Below are 23,306 nucleotides of genomic sequence, written 5' to 3' on the forward strand. Positions count from 1 at the left end.
AAAAGGAACAAAAATGTCTCACACAGTCACACTACCAAAGAGTAGAGAGAGACTGTCTTTTTTTTTTTAATTTAGAGAGTGTCTTCCAAGAAAAAAAAGAAAAGCAAGGGAAAAGAAAATTCAAAGACGAAAAAATATATTAAAAAAAACTAGGAGAGTCAGAGACAGACAAAGAGAGATGGTAGTGGTAAAGCGGAGGAGGGGTGGGGTGGGGTGTTGAGCCCTGGAGAAGCCACCGCACCCCCCGCCCGTTGCCTTTGCGCTGCATGCCGCCCCGCGCGGGGACACTTGTCTTCTTCCCAATAAACACACCCACGCACACAAGAAACCTCACGGAAAGCAGAGCAGCAACCCAGCCAGCGGAGGGTCAGGACTCTGGAGCGGAGCAAGAAGCAGATTGCTGTGCAAGCCGCCTCCTCCTCCTCCTCCCCCCTACCTCTCTCTCCTCGCCCTTCTTAACCCCGTCTCGCGAGAGAGGAGAGGAGCCACCACCACCGCCTCGACGCCGAGAACCAGCCTCGCCGTGACCCCCGGTCGCCAGGTAACAAAGCACTCCACCACCACAGCCTCGGTTTGGTTTCTTGAAGCTTCTAGTGCTCGTTTCTTGGACTGTTGCGTTGCCTGTTCATGGATGTTGGCGCACTGGGATCGATGGGATGTATGTACTAGTTTGTTGGTCTTCCGGTTGGGTTCGTCTTCGTTTCCGGCGTGAGATTAGATGGGTTCATCAGGTGGTGATTTGGGACTGCATGCGGTTGTCTTTGTATCGGTTGGGATTCTTGGGTCGGTGGCGCTGGCGGTGGTGATGTAAATTCCCTTTCATGGTCGCCGTAATGCACAGCGTTGTATTGCCGCCGCATCTCTCCATATATGAAGTCCTCTTTAAAGCGATTGAGATTGATCTGGGCTGTTATGGAATAGGGAGGGGATGGTGGGGAGAAGTTCGTGTTGATTTCTTGTTTTGAATGCTTGTTTGCTTGTTCTAGTTTTTCTGGTCACGATCATGTTGATCAAGTGAGTGTTATACACGATCTTGTTTTTAGTTTGCAATCTTGATTAATGAGATGAGAAGATGAGATAGATGCCCGTTGTTGTAACCAGTGATTTTTTTTTTCTTGCTTTTTGGACCTGCCGCACAGATGCCATCAGTAAACCAAACCACCTTTTTTTCAAGTACTAACTTTTTTTTACTATTTTTTATGTACTTATGATGCTCATAGTCATAGATCATCATCATCTTTTCTCTTCTTTGCACCTTTGACTTGATGAGTTATAAAAAAGCACAAAAGCTGGAATTTCTTTTCACTTTTGTTCGCTTCCATCATCATTGACCGACCTGATATGCAACAGAACAAAAATTTTGGCTATTTTCAGGGACAGGTTACTCTCATCTTTGGTGCTTGTGAACAAGACGACAGCCACCGCTCATCAAAGAGCAAGCCATGGAGGAATCCAATGATCAGGGCCTTGCACAGAAGAGCACTGCCCCCACTGGGTTCTTCAGGGTCCCCGGCCTCTTTGTGAGGCTGAGCAGCAAAGGATTGAACGCAGTGGACCCTGATTCTGCCTGGAGCCCAACCTCTCCATTGGATTTCAAGAACCTGTCATCGAGCACTGGAAGCACAAATCTCAAATCCTCTGGGCTACTGGGTGTTGAGGCTGATCAGAAGTTCAGAACTAACCCTCCCAGAGTCGGCCTCGGCCTCGTCGACGCCCTCACCGCCGACGAGAGCTCCTCGTGCTTGGGTGTCACGAGCTCGTTTCTTGATTCCATCAGGCCATTTCTTGAGCTCGGGTTGCCGAAGGCGGCGAGTGATGCTGCAATGCAGAAGAACGGTTCAGGTAGCGTCACTCTGGACGAGATTGCAGACTTTGCTCTGTCTGAAGAGTACACCTGTGTGATCGAGCACGGCCCGAACCCGAGGACGACGCACATTCTGGGAGACGAGACACTGGAGGTGTGCAAGGGTGTCCCAAGGAGTTCCAAGAAGTCAATCTTCACCATCGAGCCCATCGGCGAGCTGCCGTCGACGCTGGCGTGTGCTGTTTCCCGCTCATGCTGCTACTGCAGGAAGAGGCTGCAGCAGGACAGGGATATCTACATGTATCTGTGAGTATTCCTGAACTCGTCTGTAGCCTGCATTTCCATGAGATACTTGCATGTTTATATCTCACTCTCAGTTGCTAAACCTTTGTGCTGGCTTGTTGCAATGCAGGGGAGAGAAGGCATTCTGCAGCAACGAGTGCAGGAGGGACTACATCGATGAGGAGATCGAGGAGGTGGAGGAGCTCATGATGCTGGATTCTGCCGGTTCTTCTGCCCTCTTGGCTTGGTGAAAATCGGCAGTAGATGACTAGAAGTAGTAGTAGTAGTAGTGCTGGTGAGTGGTGGTGCAGGAAAGCGACTACTACCTCTTTTGGATGGAGATTCAGGTTTTGGTAGGGAAAGGAAGGAAAACATGCTTCCCGTTCTAGTTTTTCTGAATGGAGAAGTTTTTAATTTAGCCGGTTTGTGCAAACAGAAGTGCAACGGCTAAATGATTTTCATGGATTGTGTGGGGATTCCCCATTTTGCCTGTAAGACGAGCAATATTCATGTGCCAATCAATATATCAACCCCCCATAATTTCACAGCAAACAGTTCTCCCTGCTGAACTCTCACTGCATCTTCTCCTTGTTTCTCAGCATTTTTCTTTCTTTTCTGGATGGTTCGTCATTTTACTTTCTGAATCTTCCGTCGGTGCGCTTGCCCATCATGCCGATGTTTGATGATGGGTCACTGTGCCCTTCGAGCAGTGAAAAGGAGAGCTTGGAGGTGTTCTGTGCATCATAAGCAGGGATCAGACTCTCCCAAAGGGAAAAGGTGGCAAAAGCTCAGGGCCGGCCTCCTGGTGAGGCGTCAGAGGCACTAACTACAGTCGCAGTGCAATTATGGGCATCCCATTCATCGGCCTGTTTGGATCGGAAGGCTATTTAGAAGTATTAAACGTAGATTACTGATAAAACCTATTTCATAACCCCTAGTCTATTTTGCAAGACGAATCTAACGAGGTATATTAATCCATGATTTGTTACAGTGATGCTACAGTAATCTGCTGCTAATCATGAATTAGTATATATCATTAGATTCGTCTCGCAAAATAGCCTAGAGGTTATGGAATCGATTTTGTCGGTAATCTACGTTTAATACTTCTAAATAGCAAGATTTTAGAGGGTTATTTAATAGCCCGAAGGATCCAATAAAGACCATTGTGATGTAGTGCCTGTTGGGTCTGCTCCCCTGTTGAGCTCCAGTGGCTTGTTTACATCGACGCGAGGACACAACGCAAAAAACCTGCCTGCTTGGCTCAATCAGTAGTGGCCTTGCGCCGTACACGAAAGGCCTAGAAGGTATCCAATGGGCAATGGCCACGGCAATTAACATCCGGGTAAGCCGAACCACTTCGATGAAGTAACATCCAAATTTTTTAGCGCGGTTCTATTGATAGAGCATAAGAAAATTAGAAGATTATAACTCTAAAAGATCGTAATATACCACCACCCACACACTAACAACACTAACACACAAGCTTAGGAAAAGGCTAGCACCGAACTGGCCGCCTATACTAACAACGGAACACAGCCGAGATTGTCTAAAACCTGATCCTAACCATCAATACAAAACCCCACTCTATTTAAGTCTTTACGATTTAGGGAGGGTGAGAAAGAAGAATGGAACTCCTCTCCCCTCCTAGGCCCTCTGACATGGTCAACTTCCAGAAGCTAAGACACCGACACAAAAGGATATGAATTTAGAAAGACACCGACACAAGAGGATATGAATCTAGAGTGAGCTTGCACCAATTGCTCGACGGAACGCCACCGATGTCATTCGTCAACGTCGCAAAGAGAACCGAGACTGGGCTTTCGCTCGACAGCCACACTTGAGGGGTGAGATGGCACGACAATGCTCTCAAGAGGGGAATGACCCTGAACGTCATCGTTGCTGGTCCGGCCAAGGCCGTATTAGGTTTTCACCTGCCGTCCATCGCCTGCCGATCTATCACTAATGCACCATTGCTCCACCGCCATCTAAACCTCAGCCGGCGCATGGGCACCATTGCACGATGCACCCCGCCGGCTAATCTCCACGTGATGTCACCTCATTGGGCTCCGCCTCAACTGGCCTCACCTCCCGCTGCGCAGGCCACCGCGCCGGCCACCACCACCACGCGCGGCCAACCTTGTCGTGCCGCACCAGCACACACTTCGTCTCGCCGTCGACGACGCCACGCCCGCACTGCCGCAGCTTAGATCAGGCGACGCGCTTCGGCCGCGGGAAGGCAGGGGAGAGGAGGGAAGGGTGGTGTCGGCGGGGGCTAGGGTTCGTCCCCAGTTGCCCGCGCGAGGACGACAGGAAGCGCTTTCACACAGCAAGTAACATCTAACTCAGTTCTGAGTACTTCTTTGAAACACAAGATTTAAGAAAACAAATAAATAAGAGAAAAAAAGGACTCACAAAAGTTCAAGGGCAAAACGGATAATCGTCAAAAGATAAAAATATAAGATTTGATTGTACTACAAGAAAAACGCATAAATTAGATAAGAGATAGACACATATGGAACTTCTCATAAGATTAAACAAAAATCCTCTACAACTTGTATGAATTGAGACATCCTTATAATTTTCATAGATTCAATAGTTTTTAATCATTTATTTCAAAGGACCATATAAAAAATATAGATTAGAATTCTATCAAATTTAAAATTTAAAACTTCCAAAGTTGCTTATATGCTACATGCTACAAGTCAAAAGATAGAAAAAGCCATTATCCCTACTAGAGCCCAGATACTAGCACCATCAAAGAGGCAAACCCAAAGAATTCAATACTTGGCCCTCTGTTAAATAATCAGAACAAAATGAACTGAGGTAGATTTGCCATTTTTCTCAACCGAGCAAGGTATAGGAACTGAACAAGACCGGCATATGGGACCGGCATTGAACATGAGAAATGGTGGCTACTGCAAGTACCACAGTTCCTACCAGTAAATAACACCCACGTCCTGCAATCCGCCATCCTACTACACACGCACACGAGCAAGAAGTAATACTATGCCACTAACCGTTATAGTGTTTGCCCGAGACTCAACAAGTACACACCATAACACACAAGCTAGCCACCATTTATGCCCAGAAGCTTGAGTAGACGTGCACTTATTATCTCGGCTAGTACTAGTAGAAACTTAAGCTGAACAGGACTGTGAGTCTGCGACATGGTGAGGTAATAAATTGAACACAGGAGGGAACAGCATCCACTTCATAGATGAATTTCAGATGCGAGTGATTTGCCTCGGCTGAGGCATCCAATGAGCAAGAAAACGACCGAGAGCTCATCAGATTCCCAGAGGCGTTAGCGGGATTTGTGTTGCAAAATGAGCATCCCCCAGGGCTCTCTTCCCATACAAAATGAATCACATCAAAACTTCGCCACTTCAGATCTGGCGGGTGTTGTAGGACTTGCACTTCTGGCACTTGTGCGCAATCAAATGGAACTGCACCTCTGATGTTGCCCCACAATCGTTGCACAATATGCGCACCTTCAGGGTAATGCAAAGGAACCAAATTAGCAAGTGTCAACAAACTCAACATTTGGATGAAATTCGGGCAGGTAAGACTCAGATTTCTGACATGAGGCAAATACAATTCTCCATGATACTTCAAGTTACTTTATCAACATGCCTAAGGGCAAGCATATGATAGCATATTGGTGTAGAAGTTAGAACACCTTTCTACAACATTCGATGGTTTCCTTAGTTCCTACTGACAACAGAAGAGCAGAGAAGAGAGCATTACCATTTTATTGTCACAGGTGTCAGATATCGTTGCTAGTTCCTCGTCCAATCTCTCCCATGCCTTCGACATGTCGCAGACAGATTTAGAGCAAAGCGGGCAAGCAAATCTGAGCATCAATTTTAAGCTGTCAAAATCAACCACTCATAATATCATTACAAATAGTAAACAAAGGGCCAAGAAGGATTGACTTACTGGCAGTGCTCCTCCATTTCTCGCAAGCACTTGACATGAATGGTATGACCACAGGGCAAGACGGAAACATCATTGGTTGATTCAAAAAGGTACTGAAATATGTGTAACAAGATCAGCACTCAAGAAACAACTTGAAAACAAGGTGATAAGTCACTCATCAACAATATAATCCACAGTATGCTGCATATAACCATTCATAAAAGAACAGTGAATGCCTACCTCAAAGCAGATTGGACAGTCATGATGCATCGCTCCTTCAACACATGCATGACTGTTCTTCAATACTATAGAATAACAGCATCCTGCATGAAACAGATTACAAAGGTGAACACAAATCAAGAGAAGTGACTAGCAAAATTCATTCATATGCATATAAATAATAGAAATCAAGTCATAAAATTCAAGTGAGGGTTTGAACTAGTTCAGCTAACAGGGTTAAATAGTCAACGTTAACGATGCAAGATCTTAGTAGACTTCCAGAAAGGTAGAGGATATTCATCTAGTAATATGCAGTGTATAACAGAGAAAATTTTGGGAAAAAAAACTGCAATCTTATCATAGCAGAAGTCCATACAACCCATGCATGATGCATATACCTCTATCGGGAAAAGTAGCATAAACAAGATCTCTCATTATATCAATCAGTATCCTTTTCCCATCAATTAAGAGTTCAGGGACTAAAAGAATCCTTATTCCTTAAATGGCGCTATGTTAAATTATAGTACTTCGGAATGCAACGTTGGAGACAAGAGGCATTACCGCATTTTGAGCAGTGAAAGAAATTCTCCTTGCCACCAATTCTGCAAACATAGTCGAATGTAAGTATATTTTCCAGTTCATATTGATTGCACAACAAAAAAGAGATGCAAACCTGCATATTCCACAACCATTGCAATGATATTGCTGTTTTGAAACCTGACATTGTAGAAAGAAGTGTCATTATGCTTTCCTATCTACTTACTACAAATAGACAAGGCAATCAAAATAGTTATTCTTCTTACTAACATCATCATCAAAGAGCTTGCACACTTCACAGAAGTACTTCCCCATGCATACACCACAACTGATACATACTTGCCGTACCTGGTAACATAAAAGAGTTATCATGATTACACTAGATGCCAGATAATTAATAATGTTACAATGCAAGCAACAAGGATAGCTCAGCTGTACCTCTTGTTCCGTGCCACACAACGAGCATATAACCTGCTGCACTTCATGGCGTGGGAGTTCATGCCTCTTCACAGCATCAATTTTAATTGAATTCTGTCAAAACAGTTTGGATGTCATCAACTTTCCACATTTTTAAACCAACAGTTAATACCATGATAAAGAATAGATACTTGTATAGTTCAGCTTGGGAACTCCCAAGGAAGGTCCAAGTATGCAGTATAAACCAAAACAGTGACGATTCAGATATTTCACCAGGAAAAGAACAAAAGGATATATTATAGTTGCCAACAAATTGCTGGTACAATACAAATAAGTCGTGTACATGTAACAGCCCATAAGCAAATACATTAAATTACTGTTTCAATGTAAGAATGGAAAATACAACAGATTTCAACTGTTACAGATGGATGATAATCCAAAGTCATAATGGACAGCTGGCAGCAGTTTAGTAGTTCTATTCTGTGTCTTCATTTTATGTCACAACCATACCATTTATCTGATTTCTAAATCATATCCAGCTATAAAATGAGTTAATGATCAGAACATTGTTAGGTTTTTTTAAACCATTTTATGCTCACTATTTGATTTTTTTAAAGGAAACGTTTTATACTCACTAGTGCTCTTCAAACATATGCATTAATATGAACAGCAGTTAATCAAAGCCTTTGTGAGTAACTGACTATTCCTACATCAAAACCACCTAGGAAAGTATGGATAAAAGAGTACATACTTTTTAACTATTGCACTTCCACATCAACTCGAAAACCATACCTTTGTTTCATTGTGGCAATGCCGACAATCAAAAATCTCGTTGCAACATGGAGCTCGAATGCGGCACCTTCTTCGATAATGTGCACACCTGACATAGTACATTAAGCACAAACTTGTTGGCACTTAAGGAGCTTATCAAGAACGCCTAACCAGAGAACAAAAAAAAAAAAAAAACATACCCATACTGCATTATCCCTTCCTCAAGTTTCTCATAATCATCAGGGTCCACATCTTCGGTCTTTTCAGTTGCGTACTTCTCATCAGACAACAGAGAAACTAGAGCATGTTCCTCCACATTTATCTTAGCTTGTCCATGTTGAACAGCAGTAGACTCAAGTTGTACGTCCATGGCGCCCATCTTGAATGTTTTGCACCACAAAAACTATCACGTTGCCAATACAACAGAAAACACCTGCAAGTATTATGCATTTAGCAGGATAGTTCTCACTACAGAATGCAGTCAGGTCCTAAAAAATGAGGAAACCACTGCATGCACTCCAGGGTTGCTGTATACTGCCGAACTCCAGGCAAATCAACAAAAGACCAAAGCAATGTCGAACAGCTCCAGTCGGCACAATCCCAATAGATTGATCACCAAACAATCACAGCTAGCACTATCTGGATAGCGAGCTGTATTAAGAAATTTACTACTCAATAAGGTATCCATCCAGATTCCATGGAAGAGTTCCCAAGCAATTCGAACAGTGTCCATCTGCATCAAACTTACTGTGGTGTCCACCCCCATTCTCTGGCAAGAGGAACACGTAACAGCATCAAATGCCAGGAAACAAGAAGAAAAAGAAAAAAGAAAAAAACAAGCGTGACGGTTTCATGATAAGGCTTTGGTTATTAGCTTACACCAATCAGATACGTCGTTACTTAGGACGTTAGATCATAAGGGAGCCTACCTCCAGCTGACAACAGCTTCATCTTCAACAAAAGAAACTTCTCCATTCTTTTAATTAAAATCCATAGCACATCCATATAAAAAACTTATTCCTTTGCTTCTCCAATCAGGGAACTTCTTGAGCCTCTCACATCCATCATACTAAGACTTTTTTACTTCATTGGTTTGTACCTGAAATTTAACCTATCTACAAAACTTCTCTACTGAATACAGTCATCTCAATGACTGGTACAATACTCTGGCAGAACCTGCATAAGAGAATTCACTTTCCCAATTCTCTGGCAAGGAGTGGTGGAAATTAGTAGCCAATACATGGTAAGTAGTCCACTGCTTTCCCAATTCCATTGATATAGATGAGGCAGATTGAAGGATTTGTCCAGAAAAGTAATAAGTTCCCCATCGCCTCGTCGCTCTCTTGCCTGACAAAATTTATTTTCTTCCCTGTATTTGGTCTAGAATTTTTCTATTCTATTCTTTTTATTTTTATTTTTTTAACAGGAGAGATGGACCATGGGAGAGGCACAAACATAGGGTACTGGGTGTGGTACAAGGAGAGGAAGCAAAATGCAGAGTCCATATGCAGAAAACATTGGATAGGAAATAGATAACGTGGTGCTGATAGCAATACAAGACTATCGGTTTAGAGTGAATACGCACAAAGAATCCTAATAACCCCTTGCACAGAGATTGCTTTCCACGCTTATGAATCGTCATTCATCAATATGCCTTTGCAACCATGATCCCACCTTTGCACACAAACAACTCTAGCTAATAAACCAACCAAACAACCAGCGCCAGCGAATCAATATCAAACAGGAACTCGAACTATCCCGTGTGCTCGCACATGAACCAATACTGGTAGACGGAGTTTTGGGGATGGACATCATCTATCAGTTTGCACTAAACCTTGTAAAAATCGAGCATGACAGTATGACACCTAGGAAAAACCGCAACAATACAATTAATCAGACTCATGGCAAACGCTTATATATAAACAACATAAAACCACGGTAAATCATACAATAATAATCCACAACAGATCAGGCAAATCAGACACACACACACACACACCACCACCACAATCAGATATTCAGATCAAGCAAATTAGTCATAATCACAATCCACGCGCAATCACGGGAGACCAGAAACATCCCACATACCTATAATCAGATCGAGCAAAGCTATACCTAAGATCAAGAGAGGCTTTAAACGAAGCACAGGTAAAAATTTAAAAGAAAAACACACGAAGTGAAAACCGCGAGGCGTATGACGAACTTCCTAGCGCACACGCGACCGAATCGAGTGGGCGGGGCGTGACGGCGGCGCGGCGCGGCCGCCTCGACCGGCGCCGGATTTCCTCTGGCGCGCGCTGTGGATTGGGGAGGTGGAGTGGATCAGGACGGGGATGAGGAAGGCTGCGCGCGATGCGAGAGAGAGAGAGAGAGAGAGAGAGAGAGAGAGAGCGCTTTGCAGTGGCGAGTGGCTTCGGAAAGGAAGCTTAAGGAGGAGGGTATTTAAACGGCGGGGGAGAGGGGGACGCGGTTTCCAGAGGATTCGGGTGACGTGGACGTCGCCTAGTGGGCCGCGGCTGAGGTTAATCTCGGCCTTATCCTGCTCCCATTGGCAACAGCCTGTTGCGCATCCGGCTACTCCTACGGAACAGGGATGATGACCATCACCGGATTCGCTTTATTGCAAGGGCATTCCCAACCTAATGACTAATATGGTGTCTATAATACTCTCTCCGTTTCAAAATGTTTGTCACCGTTGACTTTTTAGAACATGTTTAACCATTCGTCTTATTCAAAAACTTTTGTGAGATATGTAAAATTATATGCCTACATAAAAATATATTTAACAATAAATCAAATGATAGGAAAATAATTAATAATTACTTAAATTTTTTGAATAAGACGAACGGTCAAATATGTGCTAAAAAGTCAACGGCGTCAAACATTTCGTTTAGGAATATTAAATAGACCGTCACCTAGTATGAAAAATAATGTGACAAGTAAATAAATGAGGAAAGAGAAAAACAACATGTCTTATAGTCTTATATGAGACATAGTTCTACACAACATCCAAGCAGTGACGGAGGACTCGGTATGACCTCGCGCCGCCCGCTCGTACCAACACCCCCAACCTCCAACTCCGGCAGGCCGCTGACGGCAGTCAGGCGCAGAGGCGAAGTGCGGCGTCAGGCGATGGGCAAAGACAGAGCACTCGCTGCTGGGCCACTCTCCACTGAATCGTAGGCCCATTGGGCTCGTTTTGTGTTAATATGGGCATATGTGGGTGATTCACTAGACTTAACCCTAGCCCAGAAATTCCCCATATCTCCGCCGCCGCGGCGGACGATGAGGCGACGACGGCGCGGCCGCTTGGAACTGCGGGAGGCATCCGCATCCAGCTCCCCGCATGAGATCAACAAGCGGCGACTGGGCGCCAGAGCTGGTGTGCGGCGGCGCGGCTACGCGGCAGGGACACGCGCGTGGCAGGCAGCGAGCCAGCAGGCAGCAGGAGCGATGTGGGAGGCGGAAGGCAAGCAGCAACAGCAAGGTAAGCTGAAGCAAGTGGCCTTCCTCCCGATTCAATCGTCCCTAATCAATCCTTGCTCTTCTTTTTTCAGATTCTATGCATATCTATCCTCTCCCTGATTCCAGTGATTATTGCCATGCTGAATATTGATACAATGTTGTGACGTACAGTATAGTGCGATTAGGTATGTGTCAATGAGCCATACCTCTTTTTTTTTTCCTCCGCCACTGCATCCAAGACATTACGTGAGATAACTAATTTAAGTATGTATAGTGATGTTTGCATTGAAAAAAGTAGTGTCTAGTACTAGTAGTTTATTAATGATGTAAAATTTATAAAAAATATATACAGTGTCTTGGGTTGGGAATGGCCTACAGCTGTTGTACACGTCGCCGTGTATATATACTGCCATTGTTCATCCAAATCTCGCCCGGATTTGGCGGAATCAGAGTCTCCGCCACGACGCTACACGTATCCCCGGGACTCCACCGCCCACGTCCTGCGCTGCTTGCATCTCGCCCGTGCCGTGCCGTGTAACGCGATGCGATAAGCTTAGTAATAATGCACGCGTGCTGACCATCACCGAGGCGGATAGGCACGGACGGGACCGGTCGAGACTGTCGCTCGGGGGGGGGGGGGGGGGGGGGGGGTGTTGGGCCATCGACGTGTCCGGCAGGGCGGGGGACGTGTAGACGAGCTAATGGCTACGGCGAACACTCAAGGTGATAACTAGGACATTTGGTCGTTCTATAATCCCGCGTGTTTGACTCGAACATCAATCATCCAGCCGTACTTGATAAGCTCTTCCATGAATATTTCACGCGCTGATGATTGCTCTACAGGAAACTACTGGTAGAACGCGAAATATTGTGATGCACAGGTCATGGCCAATTATTTGTGTATCATCAATAGGGGGTATGTACGTCTTTGATTCGCCGTTAGCCAATCGAGAGAAGCATAATGATGTGGCTGTTCTGAATTGCGTGGCGCGAGGGGGATCGGGCACCGGGATGGTGGTGTACGGCGTGACATCAACCGGTGGTCTCTCTGCCTCTGCGAGAGGGCGGCACGGCAGAGGGCAGCCGACAAATTGACGGTGATGAGGACAGGTGACGACGCCTCGATCGGTCGTTAGAATGATCCGCTATCGAGTAGAGTTAACGCCTCAGATGATTCCATGTTTGGGCTCAAATGGTCGCTGTCTAGCCTTTAAGGGCCCATTAGAATGTTGGAGTTCTCTTCATTTTAGGCCTGGTTCAGTTCCCAAATTTTTTCTTAAAAACATCATATCGAATCTTTGGACACATGTATGAAGCATTAAATATAGATAAAAAAACTAAGGCAGCCAAAAACTAATTGCACAATTAGGGAGAAAATCGTGAGACGAATCTTTTGAGCCTAATTAGCTTATGATTAGCCATAAGTGCTATAGTAATACACATGTGCTAATGACTGATTAATTAGGCTCAAAAGATTTGTCTCGTAGTTTCTAGACAAGTTATGAAATTAGTTTTTTTTTTCATTCGTGTTCGAAAGCCCTTCCGACATCCTGTCAAACATTCGATGTGACATTTTCGTGAACTAAATAAGCCCTTTTTTCTTTTAAATCACTAGAGGGGAGAGTTTCCTCATCTGAATTTTTCTTTGATAAAGAATACAAAGTGTTTTCAGCGTTTTACATTTACAGTGTGATCTAGTTGAGGGGATGGGAGAAGTCTTGTTTCCAAGCCGTGACAACGTATCTTTATGAGGGATTTGCATCTCCCAAGCAATGGCTCTATTTAGTTCACACCGAACTTCCTCCAAACTTTTAACTTTCCATCACATCACATCACATTTAAAACTTTTCTACTCACATAAACTCCTAATTTTTTTTCCAAACTACTAACTTTCACCAAACTTCTCTCTAATTTCAGGAACTAAACACAGCCAAGTCGAAGTAGGCGTTGTACACATGGATGCTCATTTCGGGAAACCACCCCGGCGTTCGCTAAAAAAAAAAAGAAAGAAAAGAAAACCACCCCGCGTGCATGTGGTTCCAAAGCCCTAGAAGCACAGGAGGAAGAACGAGCAGTGGTGCGCCGTAGGTAGGCTCGCTGGCCCTGGCCGTGCTATGCTCGCCAAGTTTCTGACATCGTTGATGTCTGGATCAATGTCAATTGCCGGCCAGAATTGCGCTGCAAAGGAGCAAGTGAGGCTGAAATGACTAGCTGTTTCTTCATGTTTTCTCCATCAGATTATCCACCGTGAAAAAAAGAAGAGAAAATAGAAGGTTTGGCAGATTCAACAGAAGGCCATTTTAGGCCGACAAAATGCAATGAGTAGAAGATTCCCTTCAATTAGGCCCACACAAGTGAGGAGGGCCCATGTTGCTTTCAGGCTGTGTTATCCATCCCTCCGTAGATTTCGGCCTTTCTCATAATTGTGGCGAGATCCTTCCGTTCATCATTTGAATACTTTATCGAAACGAAGATTTAGGGCTATTCAGATTATAGCCAAAATAAACATTTAGCAAGTTAAAAATATTATTAAAATTTTGATAAGATTTTTTATGTATTTATCAAAGTTTGACAATAAACTAAATGTTAATATTTTTTTAATAATTTTACTTTAAAAACAATAGTATGGATGAAAATAACATCAATCTGAACTGCCCTCAGCCTTGGATTGATTGATCATCGTCCTTGTGTTTCCTATTGGCTACTACAGCCTACAGGATGTGGTTTTCATTTTTGCATTTGATTCTGCGTTCGGAGCTTTGGACTTCGTCATCATCGTGTATATAGGAGTTTTTTTTAAATGAAATATATATGGGAGGTTGGTTCACCATACATCTCTTATGGTTGAAAATAATCCTATGATAGCACTCTATTCTATGTTTAAGTTTAGACTCTGTTCAAAGCGTTAACCTATCCTAAAATTAAGCCTTTTTAGTTAGCCATTAGGCTTACGTGTCACAATTTGAGTAGAGTATTAAATAGAGACTGGTCTCACTGTAATTATTTTAAGAACATCCGAGCTTTTCTCGAATCATAAAAATGTGGGTAACAGCTGTGTTTTCTTGTCTGACTGACCTAATCCAGCCACAAGTTGCCGTTCTATACCACCCGAGCAGCAGCAGCGTGTTATATCAGCCTGTTTGATCCGTTGCCATTTTGTATGTACGTCTGATCATATATCAAATTGTTTATGCATGGTCTGATGATCCCCCATTTATTTTTCTTTCCGAAAAGATTGACAGTCACAATTTCTCTCATCTCACTACGATAAACGTTTTCTCATTTGGTCAAAAGCGTTCATAGGGAGGTGGGGTGCCCGCTTGTAACTGGATGTATGTAAAATCGAGATTTTCACATGCACCACAATGACACATAAAAATTAATTTTTTAGGTGAGAGCGTTAGGACATCCGACTACAAAAGTTTTTTGGGGGAAAAAAGCTAAAAAAGTTCACAAGAATTCCAAAAATGATAGCTCCCCAACAAAAAAAGTTCTAGAAAATGCACGAAAAATCATCACCGCACCCGATGGTCAATGAAGCCCCAAACCGACCGATCCCGAGGCTACTGGCGACAGATCCGCCTCTCTCTTAGATGTCGTGGATGAATCCGCCTTTTCCGTAGCGACATGTACTAGAGTGGTGATGAGCAGACATGATTGGGAGATGACAACACTCCACACAGTCTTTAGAGATCTGCTTGTAAAATAGCATAAGGCCCTAGCTATGAGAATCTTGATTTTCACAGGACAAGCTCTTAATAGACCTACCTGTTTAGGTTTGTTTTTACATACGAGCCTGAAGAGCCTATATATTTTCACATATAGTTTTCTTTTTCGCCAAAAAAAAAAAGAGGTGCCTATGAAAAATGGTGTTTTAGTAATGTCGGTTCCAGCCTTATTTGTGCATACGTTGACCACTGTAGTGCTGAAAGCCTGATACTAGCTTTAGTCAAGGCTCCAAAGCTTAGATGTTAGCATCAGAACAAGAATTCGTAATGAGTTTTGGTGTAACAAAATTCACTTTACTGGCTTTAGACTTCTGGTGCACGCTTTTTTAATAACCGCACAGAAGCAGAATTAATATAATGGGACTTCTGGAAATAGACTGACCGACCGAATTCACGTCCTGAATTTTTTTAAAAAATAAACTTCTAGATCGTTCGGTCCATGCTTCCCACAATCCCACACTGGATTTTTCACCTTAGTCCTTTTGAATAACTTATTATATAAATAGTTTATAGAAAAACTTATTCTAGAAATGGACCAGTTCCGTGACACCAACGTCATTGACAGAGTTATCCAACATAACAGCGCCAATGACGTTGGCGCCGTCCCCTCGCCCTTCGCTCTCCGGTGAAAGCCAAGTCACTAATGTGAAGGGGACGACACCAATATTGTTGTGTTGAGGACCTATTTGTAAATATTTGTATTATGGGTATTTCATTTAAAAAAACAAATTGGTCCTGAGCACCAACATCATCCCTCTTCATATTAGTGACTTACCTTCCACCAAGGGGTTAGGGGGATGGCGCCAATATTATTGGCGCTGTCATGTTGGACCATGGCGCCAATAATGTTGGCGTCGTAAAATATTAATTCTATAATAAGTTTTTTTAAAGGTCTATTTGGAGAATAAATTTTCTAAAAGGATCAAAAATGTGAAAAATGCACCAATCCTACACCCCTGCAAATAGTCATCCAGAAAGATACTACAAGGACAAATCAGTTCAGCTCAGGTGCCGTTTCCTACTGCTTTGGCAAGTCTGCAGGTCATCCCAGAAGTGGGATAAAAAGCAGCGAATCATCAATCAACTATACAGTTGCTAATAACTTTCTGCCTGCTCAAAGTATAGTCAAAATGCCGTCATGCATGACCGAGCAGAGCAGCCAGCCACAGAGACTGCACTCATGCAGAGGCTTGGTATCAAGCCATATGGTGTGTTCGTTACTCCTACTACCAGCTTAATTTGATTCATCCGAGGGAGGTATCATTCGCCGGTGGCTAGTGACTACATTCCACGAACGGATGCTGGGGAAAATTTTCCACGACCCTCTTCGGCGTGTGGGGGCTAGCGCGAGCTCCCGTGCGTGATGTTTTCAGCGAGACGAGTGACTCGGATTCGAAGAAAGTGCAGCACTGCAGGCTCTCTTTTGCTCGCATTATTGGTTCGGTTATCCTGTTGAAGGAGATGACGGATCCATCCATATATGCGCGTGTTTGAGACTTCCTCCCTATTGATCGACAGGGGTGGTTAGAAACGCATGGATCATATGCGTGGGTGTATGTTAGTGGACTAATAATTAACTACTAGCAAGAGGTTAACATGCTTTGGTGAAAGTAAAAGAGGGAGATTCTGAGCTCCATTATGCGTTGAGGGGGACATTAACATATGTTATCTTCTCCCAAATGTGTTGGAAATTGACAAATTTTATTGTTGTATAGCCGAGGGAAACGCATAACGGGGAATTGCCTGAGATCATTGAATAATGTTGGTGGTGCTGTTAGTTTTTTTTTTAAGATAATGGAATGTAACATTTTAGCCTTTACTCAAAGAGTTACAACCAATTATTACAGAACTCACACAGAAGAAAACTCATACAAAGAGTTCACGATAGCAGAAATAAATCTAAACAAACACAAACTAAAAAAAGAAAAAAGTGGTGCTGTTAGTAATATTCCAGTGAATATGTTTGAGTGCTTGTTGGTTAATTTTGTCAAATGAATTCACAACTCCTAATCATTCACCTCAGTAACTCCTCAAGAATCGTGAAAGATATAATACTTACATCCATATATATGTGCATGTCAGGTAGGCATTTTTACCGGATGTTGCAGCAGGAGGTAAACACCACTTCCAATTCAACCAAAACACTCTCACTCACTTGCCAGAGAGGCTTTTACTCGTGGCAAATACTTTTTGATAATGCGACAGATAAATACTAATAGACCGGTCGGTCTGAAAAGGATTATTCTAACTTACCATAAGAGGGAAATACCATTCGACCAAGGCTGATAAAGCCTAAAGGTTATGTTGTTTAGGGAGGAGTATTTCCAAAAAGATACTGCGGGGACCAATTCAATTACACTCCTACAAGTGTACAACCACACCTTTAGAGTTTCTAGCTTTACATGGGTATTGTAGTAACTTACTAGGCACTGTTAGGGGTAGGACTGTAACCTCACTTGTATATCCGGAGGCTATAAGCCATCCCAATCCTGTAATCGAACACGAGATCATGGATATCAGTACCATACAACATATGGGATTTTACTTTTCTAGCTCATCTCACTCTTAGGATAGGCCGAGAAAACAATACTTTCCCGCCCTATCTCCAATTTGTCAACACCGGATGTTTCAGAAGAAGCGCAAACTACCCCCACAAGACAAAAGCTACAGAATAACATGATTCAAACTTGAACATGCATTTGTTTGTTAATTTCATTACGTTACGTTATTACTTTTTGAAGAAGTAAGTGAGCCTCGTCAACATTTCTCTATTGATCTAATGAGTTGTGGTGCCAGCAGTACTGCATTTGCATGACAAGTTTACATCTTGATTACATGGCATGGAAAAGCAACCATTTGGCAAGAACCTGTTTACACCCAAATTTAGAATCTAGGATTAAAATAGGAAAGTTTGCCAAAATTTGGAAGTCTGCCGGTTTCCTCCGAGTAGGCCGGTCTGACCGCCGTGTGTCGGGCGGTCAAGCCGCCGGTTGAGGGCCGGTTAGACCAGCAGTGTATGGCCGGTCTGACCGGCAGGTTCGAATCCGACTGTGTTTCGTCGGGTTTCGAGGTTTCCTTGCTCAGGAAGGCATGTTTCGGGTTTCCTTTAGTTTCTACCCCAAGTTGGACGTGAAAGAGGGCCTGTAGAGGGCAAAACCAACCCCTATATAAGGGACATGGACGGTTCATTGTAAAAAAACAATCTACAATCAATCAATCGAATCGTTTTTTCATATTGCTTTTAGTTTTCTCTTAGTTTATCCATCTTTGTCGGTTCGCGTCGTAAACCGTCCGCCGCCGCTGCGAGAGTGCGACACCTCTTTGTAGGTCTGTCCTGAAAACCTTCCGTTTTGCCCACGAGACAGGTAGTTATCTAGAAATCGGCTCCGCTAGCCGGTTTAGTTATCAAAACCCATCTAGATTTAGCTCTTCGCTAGATCGAGGTGGTTGGCGACTCTAGGATCACCGCAAGGCTTAAGGTGTTGTGATCGTCGTTGTCAACTTGTCACAAAAAGTTGCCAACAGAACCATATGGCTCTACTTGGCATGAGAGGACATGGAAGGAGGAAGTGAACAATCCTTTTCTTCTGGATCGCCAAGCTTTTCTTCATCGGGAGAAACTGCATCCCCCAATAATAACCAATCCAATGGCTTTAGGTGATACGAGAGGTCAGATTATTCAGGTTTAGGTCGTGAAGCCATCATGATTATTCAGGAGATGCTGCATGCTATACTTTCTTACTTTTAGATAGTTCAAGATGCCAAGATAGACGCACTGTAACGAAAACGGCGAGAACATGTTTGTTTAGATGAAACATAACTCTGAAATGCAATACATTTTATTTTTTCTACTGCTCAAAAGAAGTCGAGCAGAAAATGCCACAAAATATGCTTGTCATGGCCTCATGGGTACTTTGGTGAAGCACGGTTGCTCTCAATCACGACTGGGTTCCACCATATCCAGGATGCATCGTATATGAGCTCCGCATGACAACACTGATGCATGTCATGCTTGTTTGCTGAAATCACTAAAAGCTGAGCCCACAGTTGCTCTGAAGACCGAATCACAAATTCTCCAATGTCCTCTTGCCTGTGTTGCGGATAGGTGTGTAGACTACAGAGACACCTCATCATATGTAATGTGTTCTCATCCAAATCAAATAAACCAGAATGGCCAGTACCCTCTATTCGTACTACTCTGTTAGTACCCTGTCATACAGGGACGCTTCTGTGCGTACTTAATTAAGGGAAGTGGATTTTCATCTAAATAGTTATTAAAAAAAATAATATTATAGATTAATTAATCTGAAATATATCACTCTACAAACATGCAAAACCAAATTCAACTTCTACCAGTTGCAAAAAAAATAAATTAAACTGAAAATAGTTATTGTACATTCGTAATTATATTTGTTATTTTTGTTACAACTTGTATAAGTTGAATTTAAACTTGTATGTTTGTGGAGTGATATATTTCATATTAATCTATTGCCAATTTTTTTAAAAAAATTTAGGACTATTTAGATGGCATGCACGAAACGAAGGGATATCTCCTCTCGAGGAATGAAATCAATTTCCCTTAATTAAGTTATTCTGTCGTAGATAGTGTCGTGTTTAATGAGTACTTCTACTCCCTCCGTACTCGTAAAGTAAGTCGTTTAGGACAGCGACACGGTCTCCAAAACACAACTTTGACTTCTTATTTCTATAAAAATATTTATTGAAATGTGATATATGTATATTTTTATGAAAGTATTTTTCAAGATAAATCTATTCATATAATTTTTATATTTTTAAACTCAACAACTCGAGAGTTATTCATGATTTATATTCCCAAAGTTTGACTTAAACATTGTCTTAAACGACTTTATTTACGAGTACGGAGGAAGTACTTCCTTTGTTAAAAATTATTTTCTAAGGATTAATTAGGACAAGTATATCAATATTCATCCTTAAAAATGATTTTTCCGTGATCAGGGGTGTACTATGGTTGTTAAACAGGCTCATTTATTCTGTCGTTAGTTGTTCCCGTCTACACTCTACAGGCTGATGCTAGCTAGCCAACCAATGAACGCCACATAAAAGAGACTGTAGAAAAGGTTGTTGCATGATCTGCATTAAAATCTTTTGGTCGACCACCGCTCGGCAGAAGCGATTTTTGATGGAGATGTATGCGTGTTACCATTGTCATGGACATATGGGGTTGGTTTCGTTCGTGGCCTAAATAGGCCTTACTAAATTTTGTCAATACCAAATTTTGATAAGTTTTGGCATGACTAATTTTGGTAAGGCAAAGTTGTGTTTGGATTGAAGCCAAAATAGCCTAAGTTCACTACTGAAATGGCCTATTTTTTCAGACATGCCAAAATTTGGCTTCAAACCAAATAGACACTAAATACTATTAAAATTACCAAATATTAGTAAGCCTAATTTATACCTCAAATCAAACCAGCCCATGATGTCGTAACGGGGCTGCGCTGGTTTTGCGCGCACGGGGTAAGCCTGCCTCTGAACTCTACTTCCCCAGAAGAGGACGTGCGTTACCGTTTCTTTAGAGGATATCACCGTTCACCAGCTGGCAGCTGCAGCCTGCAGAGCTAGCTGTTGTGGAGCTCTAGCTCGGGATTTACAAAACCGTACGGTTATTACACTATTATCACAGTTATCACTGCTACAGCACATGTTAATTTTCATGGCTTCCCCACGAGCCACGATGCATGGTGGCGTCTCATGTGTTGCAATTTGCAATTGTGGTTACGTTCTGTTAGACAACATGGTAATAGAGACCGGTCGCTTGAACGCATGATTCTAAAAACACAAGAATCACACAAAAATAATAAAATTTATGAAATAGGATATCAGGGCACAACAGATTTTATAAGAGGTATTATTTATTTTTCTATAATAAAAATGTTTTACATCTTCATTCTTAAGGCACACAACCGATAAATTTTAGTATGGTGATGGGACAAACCCCAATTCCCTTTAACCAAGTTTAACTAAAAGAAGTTCTAAAATCACATAAATTTTAGCATGTCATATCCGGTAGGTATTACGTATGCATCATCCAAAATGGAATAAAAGATCCTTGTTTACCGATTTCAAGAGTATAGCACCACTGCACATAGTATCCTGATCTTTTTGTGATAACATTAAAGTAGCATTATAGAAAAAACAAATGAACTGAATCATGAGAAAGAAAACATGAGGTCTAGCCTCATGCTGGTCTTCCTCTAAAGTTCATATGAAATGAGTCGGGGTTGGCCCTAGTCTCGGGCAGTCGATAGAGAGACTTGGAACTTGCATGATATTGGTAATTATATGGTGGATAGTAATCACCGTAGCTCCGAACACTTCGCAAGAACAGCTCAAGTCGATAGTCATTTTGGTCTCCTAGAAATTATGGAAAGAATGGAACTCGTGTATCTTCAGAAAATTGGCCGGCACCCATCCCTCATCCTCGAGAATAAAGGAGGAAGCTCGCCAATGGGCAGTTGCGGGGGCGAAAAACCTAAGTGAGATGTACCCTTTGCGAGAATAGAGTGTTCTGACTGGTCTGGGACAACCATAACTCCTATGACTTGTATATAACTTTGCTTCCTTACTCTATCAATATATAAGGCAATCTTCTTGCCTTCCCTTAAAAAAATTATATGGTGGAATATTGTACACCCCAATGGGTCTTCAATTCTAAGCCTCGTTGGGCTTTGCCCCTAAAATAAGTACTTACATAAGAATTGCAAAGGATTTTGGGAAAGCCATTTCTTTGTCCCAAAGGACTATGTAGGAAAATTTTTCAATAGATTTTATTGTTTTTTAAAATATATGTTTTACCTTTTAAATTTTTTGTTTTCAAAAAATTCTCTCAAAACTTATTTCCAAATATGAACTTTTAGCCATAACAGTCAGATTGCGTGACGAAACAAAGCTCTCACAATGTTATTTGGTCACACCAGCCAGACTAATGACGCGGCAGTGTTGTTTTGTCACGTCAGGCAGGGTGACACGGGAAAAATAGGTTTGGATTTAGAAATAAGTTTTGAAAGAGTTTGTTTTTAAAACTAAAAACAAAAAAGGCCAAAACATAAAAAAAAATACTTTGTTCCAAAGGAGACCTTAGAGCAAGTTTAAAAATATAACCAACTTCTAACTCTGAAAACCACAACATCATCTATAGCCAACCTAATAGCTCACTGATACAATAGTTAGTTGTAGATATATATTGCATCATTAATACCTAATCCACCCATCTCTTACATAGTTTATTGGAGCTCGTGCTGCAATTAGTTACAAATATGTAGCCCACTTTTTATTCTCTCTCCTCTCTGTCCCCTCTACAAAACACAAATATGATGTGACAACTTGTATAGTCCGCTTACATCATTTTATTGCACTCGATCATATGGCCTTATATCCGGATGGTGGAGTTGTGCTTTCGTGACATGGTTTTGGCTAAAATTGATCCTAACCGTTAGGAGTAAGAGCTCCTTTTGAACAATGAAATTTTTGAGAAATTTTGAGGGATTGATTTTCAATGGGAAACAAAATCTTATATGGTGGTATTTGGAACAATGGAAGGCTCTCAAATTCTTTAGGATTGCCTATAGTCATAGAACTTCTAGAGGATTTTCAACACGAGGTTTAATCTCCTGGGAAAATTTCATGTCTGCCTCATTTCCATGTTTTTCGTGCTTCATTCAAATAGTCATTACTATAGTTTTTTTCTTGATTTTTTTTCATCCATAGAATTTGATATATCAGTGCACTCTAATTCTGTTATTTTCTTATCCTTGTGTTTTGAAAATTTTGCGTTCCAAAAAGCCTGAACTTGAGTATTTCTTATTTCTGCAGAAATTAGATTATCTTCAGTAAATTGATCTTCTGTTGAACATCCCATTTGGCCTGACTTCTTTTTTCCCCCGGATCTAAATAGGAGTCATCATCAGTTGATTCAGCTGTAATAAGTAGTAGAACAGTGAATCCCTCCCGGCAGGTAGGCCATGATCAGTTCCGATCCGTCCAATGAACAAGTGCAGTTCCTGGAGAGTTTCAGATTGTTAGGTGATCATACAGGTGCTTCTGGAAAGCATCACTCGAAATCATTGTTTTATCCGGTCGCAGAGATCAGATCATTGCATAGATGAAGAACTGATTGGAGGTGTACG

At 42.2% G+C, this 23,306-nt stretch overlaps 2 protein-coding genes and 1 long non-coding RNA gene across 3 annotated transcripts; 2 read left to right on the forward strand and 1 right to left on the reverse strand.

Annotated features, from left to right (window-relative positions):
• The first annotated feature begins 226 nt into the window (after nt 1-226).
• On the forward strand, nt 227-2,665 carry LOC127762759 (FCS-Like Zinc finger 10-like). Its single transcript, XM_052287241.1, has 3 exons — nt 227-541; nt 1,375-2,110; nt 2,217-2,665. The coding sequence occupies exons 2-3, from the start codon at nt 1,443-1,445 to the stop codon at nt 2,335-2,337; spliced, it is 789 nt and encodes a 262-aa protein (XP_052143201.1). The 5' UTR covers nt 227-541; nt 1,375-1,442; the 3' UTR covers nt 2,338-2,665.
• Nucleotides 2,666-4,886: 2,221 nt separating this feature from the next.
• On the reverse strand, nt 4,887-10,368 carry LOC127766775 (probable E3 ubiquitin-protein ligase RZFP34). Its single transcript, XM_052291921.1, has 10 exons — nt 8,149-10,368; nt 7,970-8,057; nt 7,199-7,291; nt 7,031-7,108; nt 6,897-6,940; nt 6,785-6,825; nt 6,245-6,327; nt 6,026-6,117; nt 5,834-5,939; nt 4,887-5,577 (listed from the first exon to the last, which is right to left on the reverse strand). Exons 1-10 carry the CDS (start codon nt 8,325-8,327, stop codon nt 5,473-5,475), a joined length of 909 nt encoding a protein of 302 aa, XP_052147881.1. The 5' UTR covers nt 8,328-10,368; the 3' UTR covers nt 4,887-5,472.
• Nucleotides 10,369-11,197: 829 nt separating this feature from the next.
• On the forward strand, nt 11,198-11,815 carry LOC127766783 (uncharacterized). The gene is made up of 2 exons (XR_008016290.1): nt 11,198-11,435; nt 11,506-11,815. It is a non-coding gene; the product is annotated as an uncharacterized LOC127766783 (long non-coding RNA).
• The last annotated feature ends 11,491 nt before the right edge of the window (nt 11,816-23,306 follow it).

This window comes from Oryza glaberrima, chromosome 1 (assembly GCF_000147395.1).
Source record: "Oryza glaberrima chromosome 1, OglaRS2, whole genome shotgun sequence".
Classification (NCBI taxonomy): Eukaryota; Viridiplantae; Streptophyta; class Magnoliopsida; order Poales; family Poaceae; genus Oryza; species Oryza glaberrima.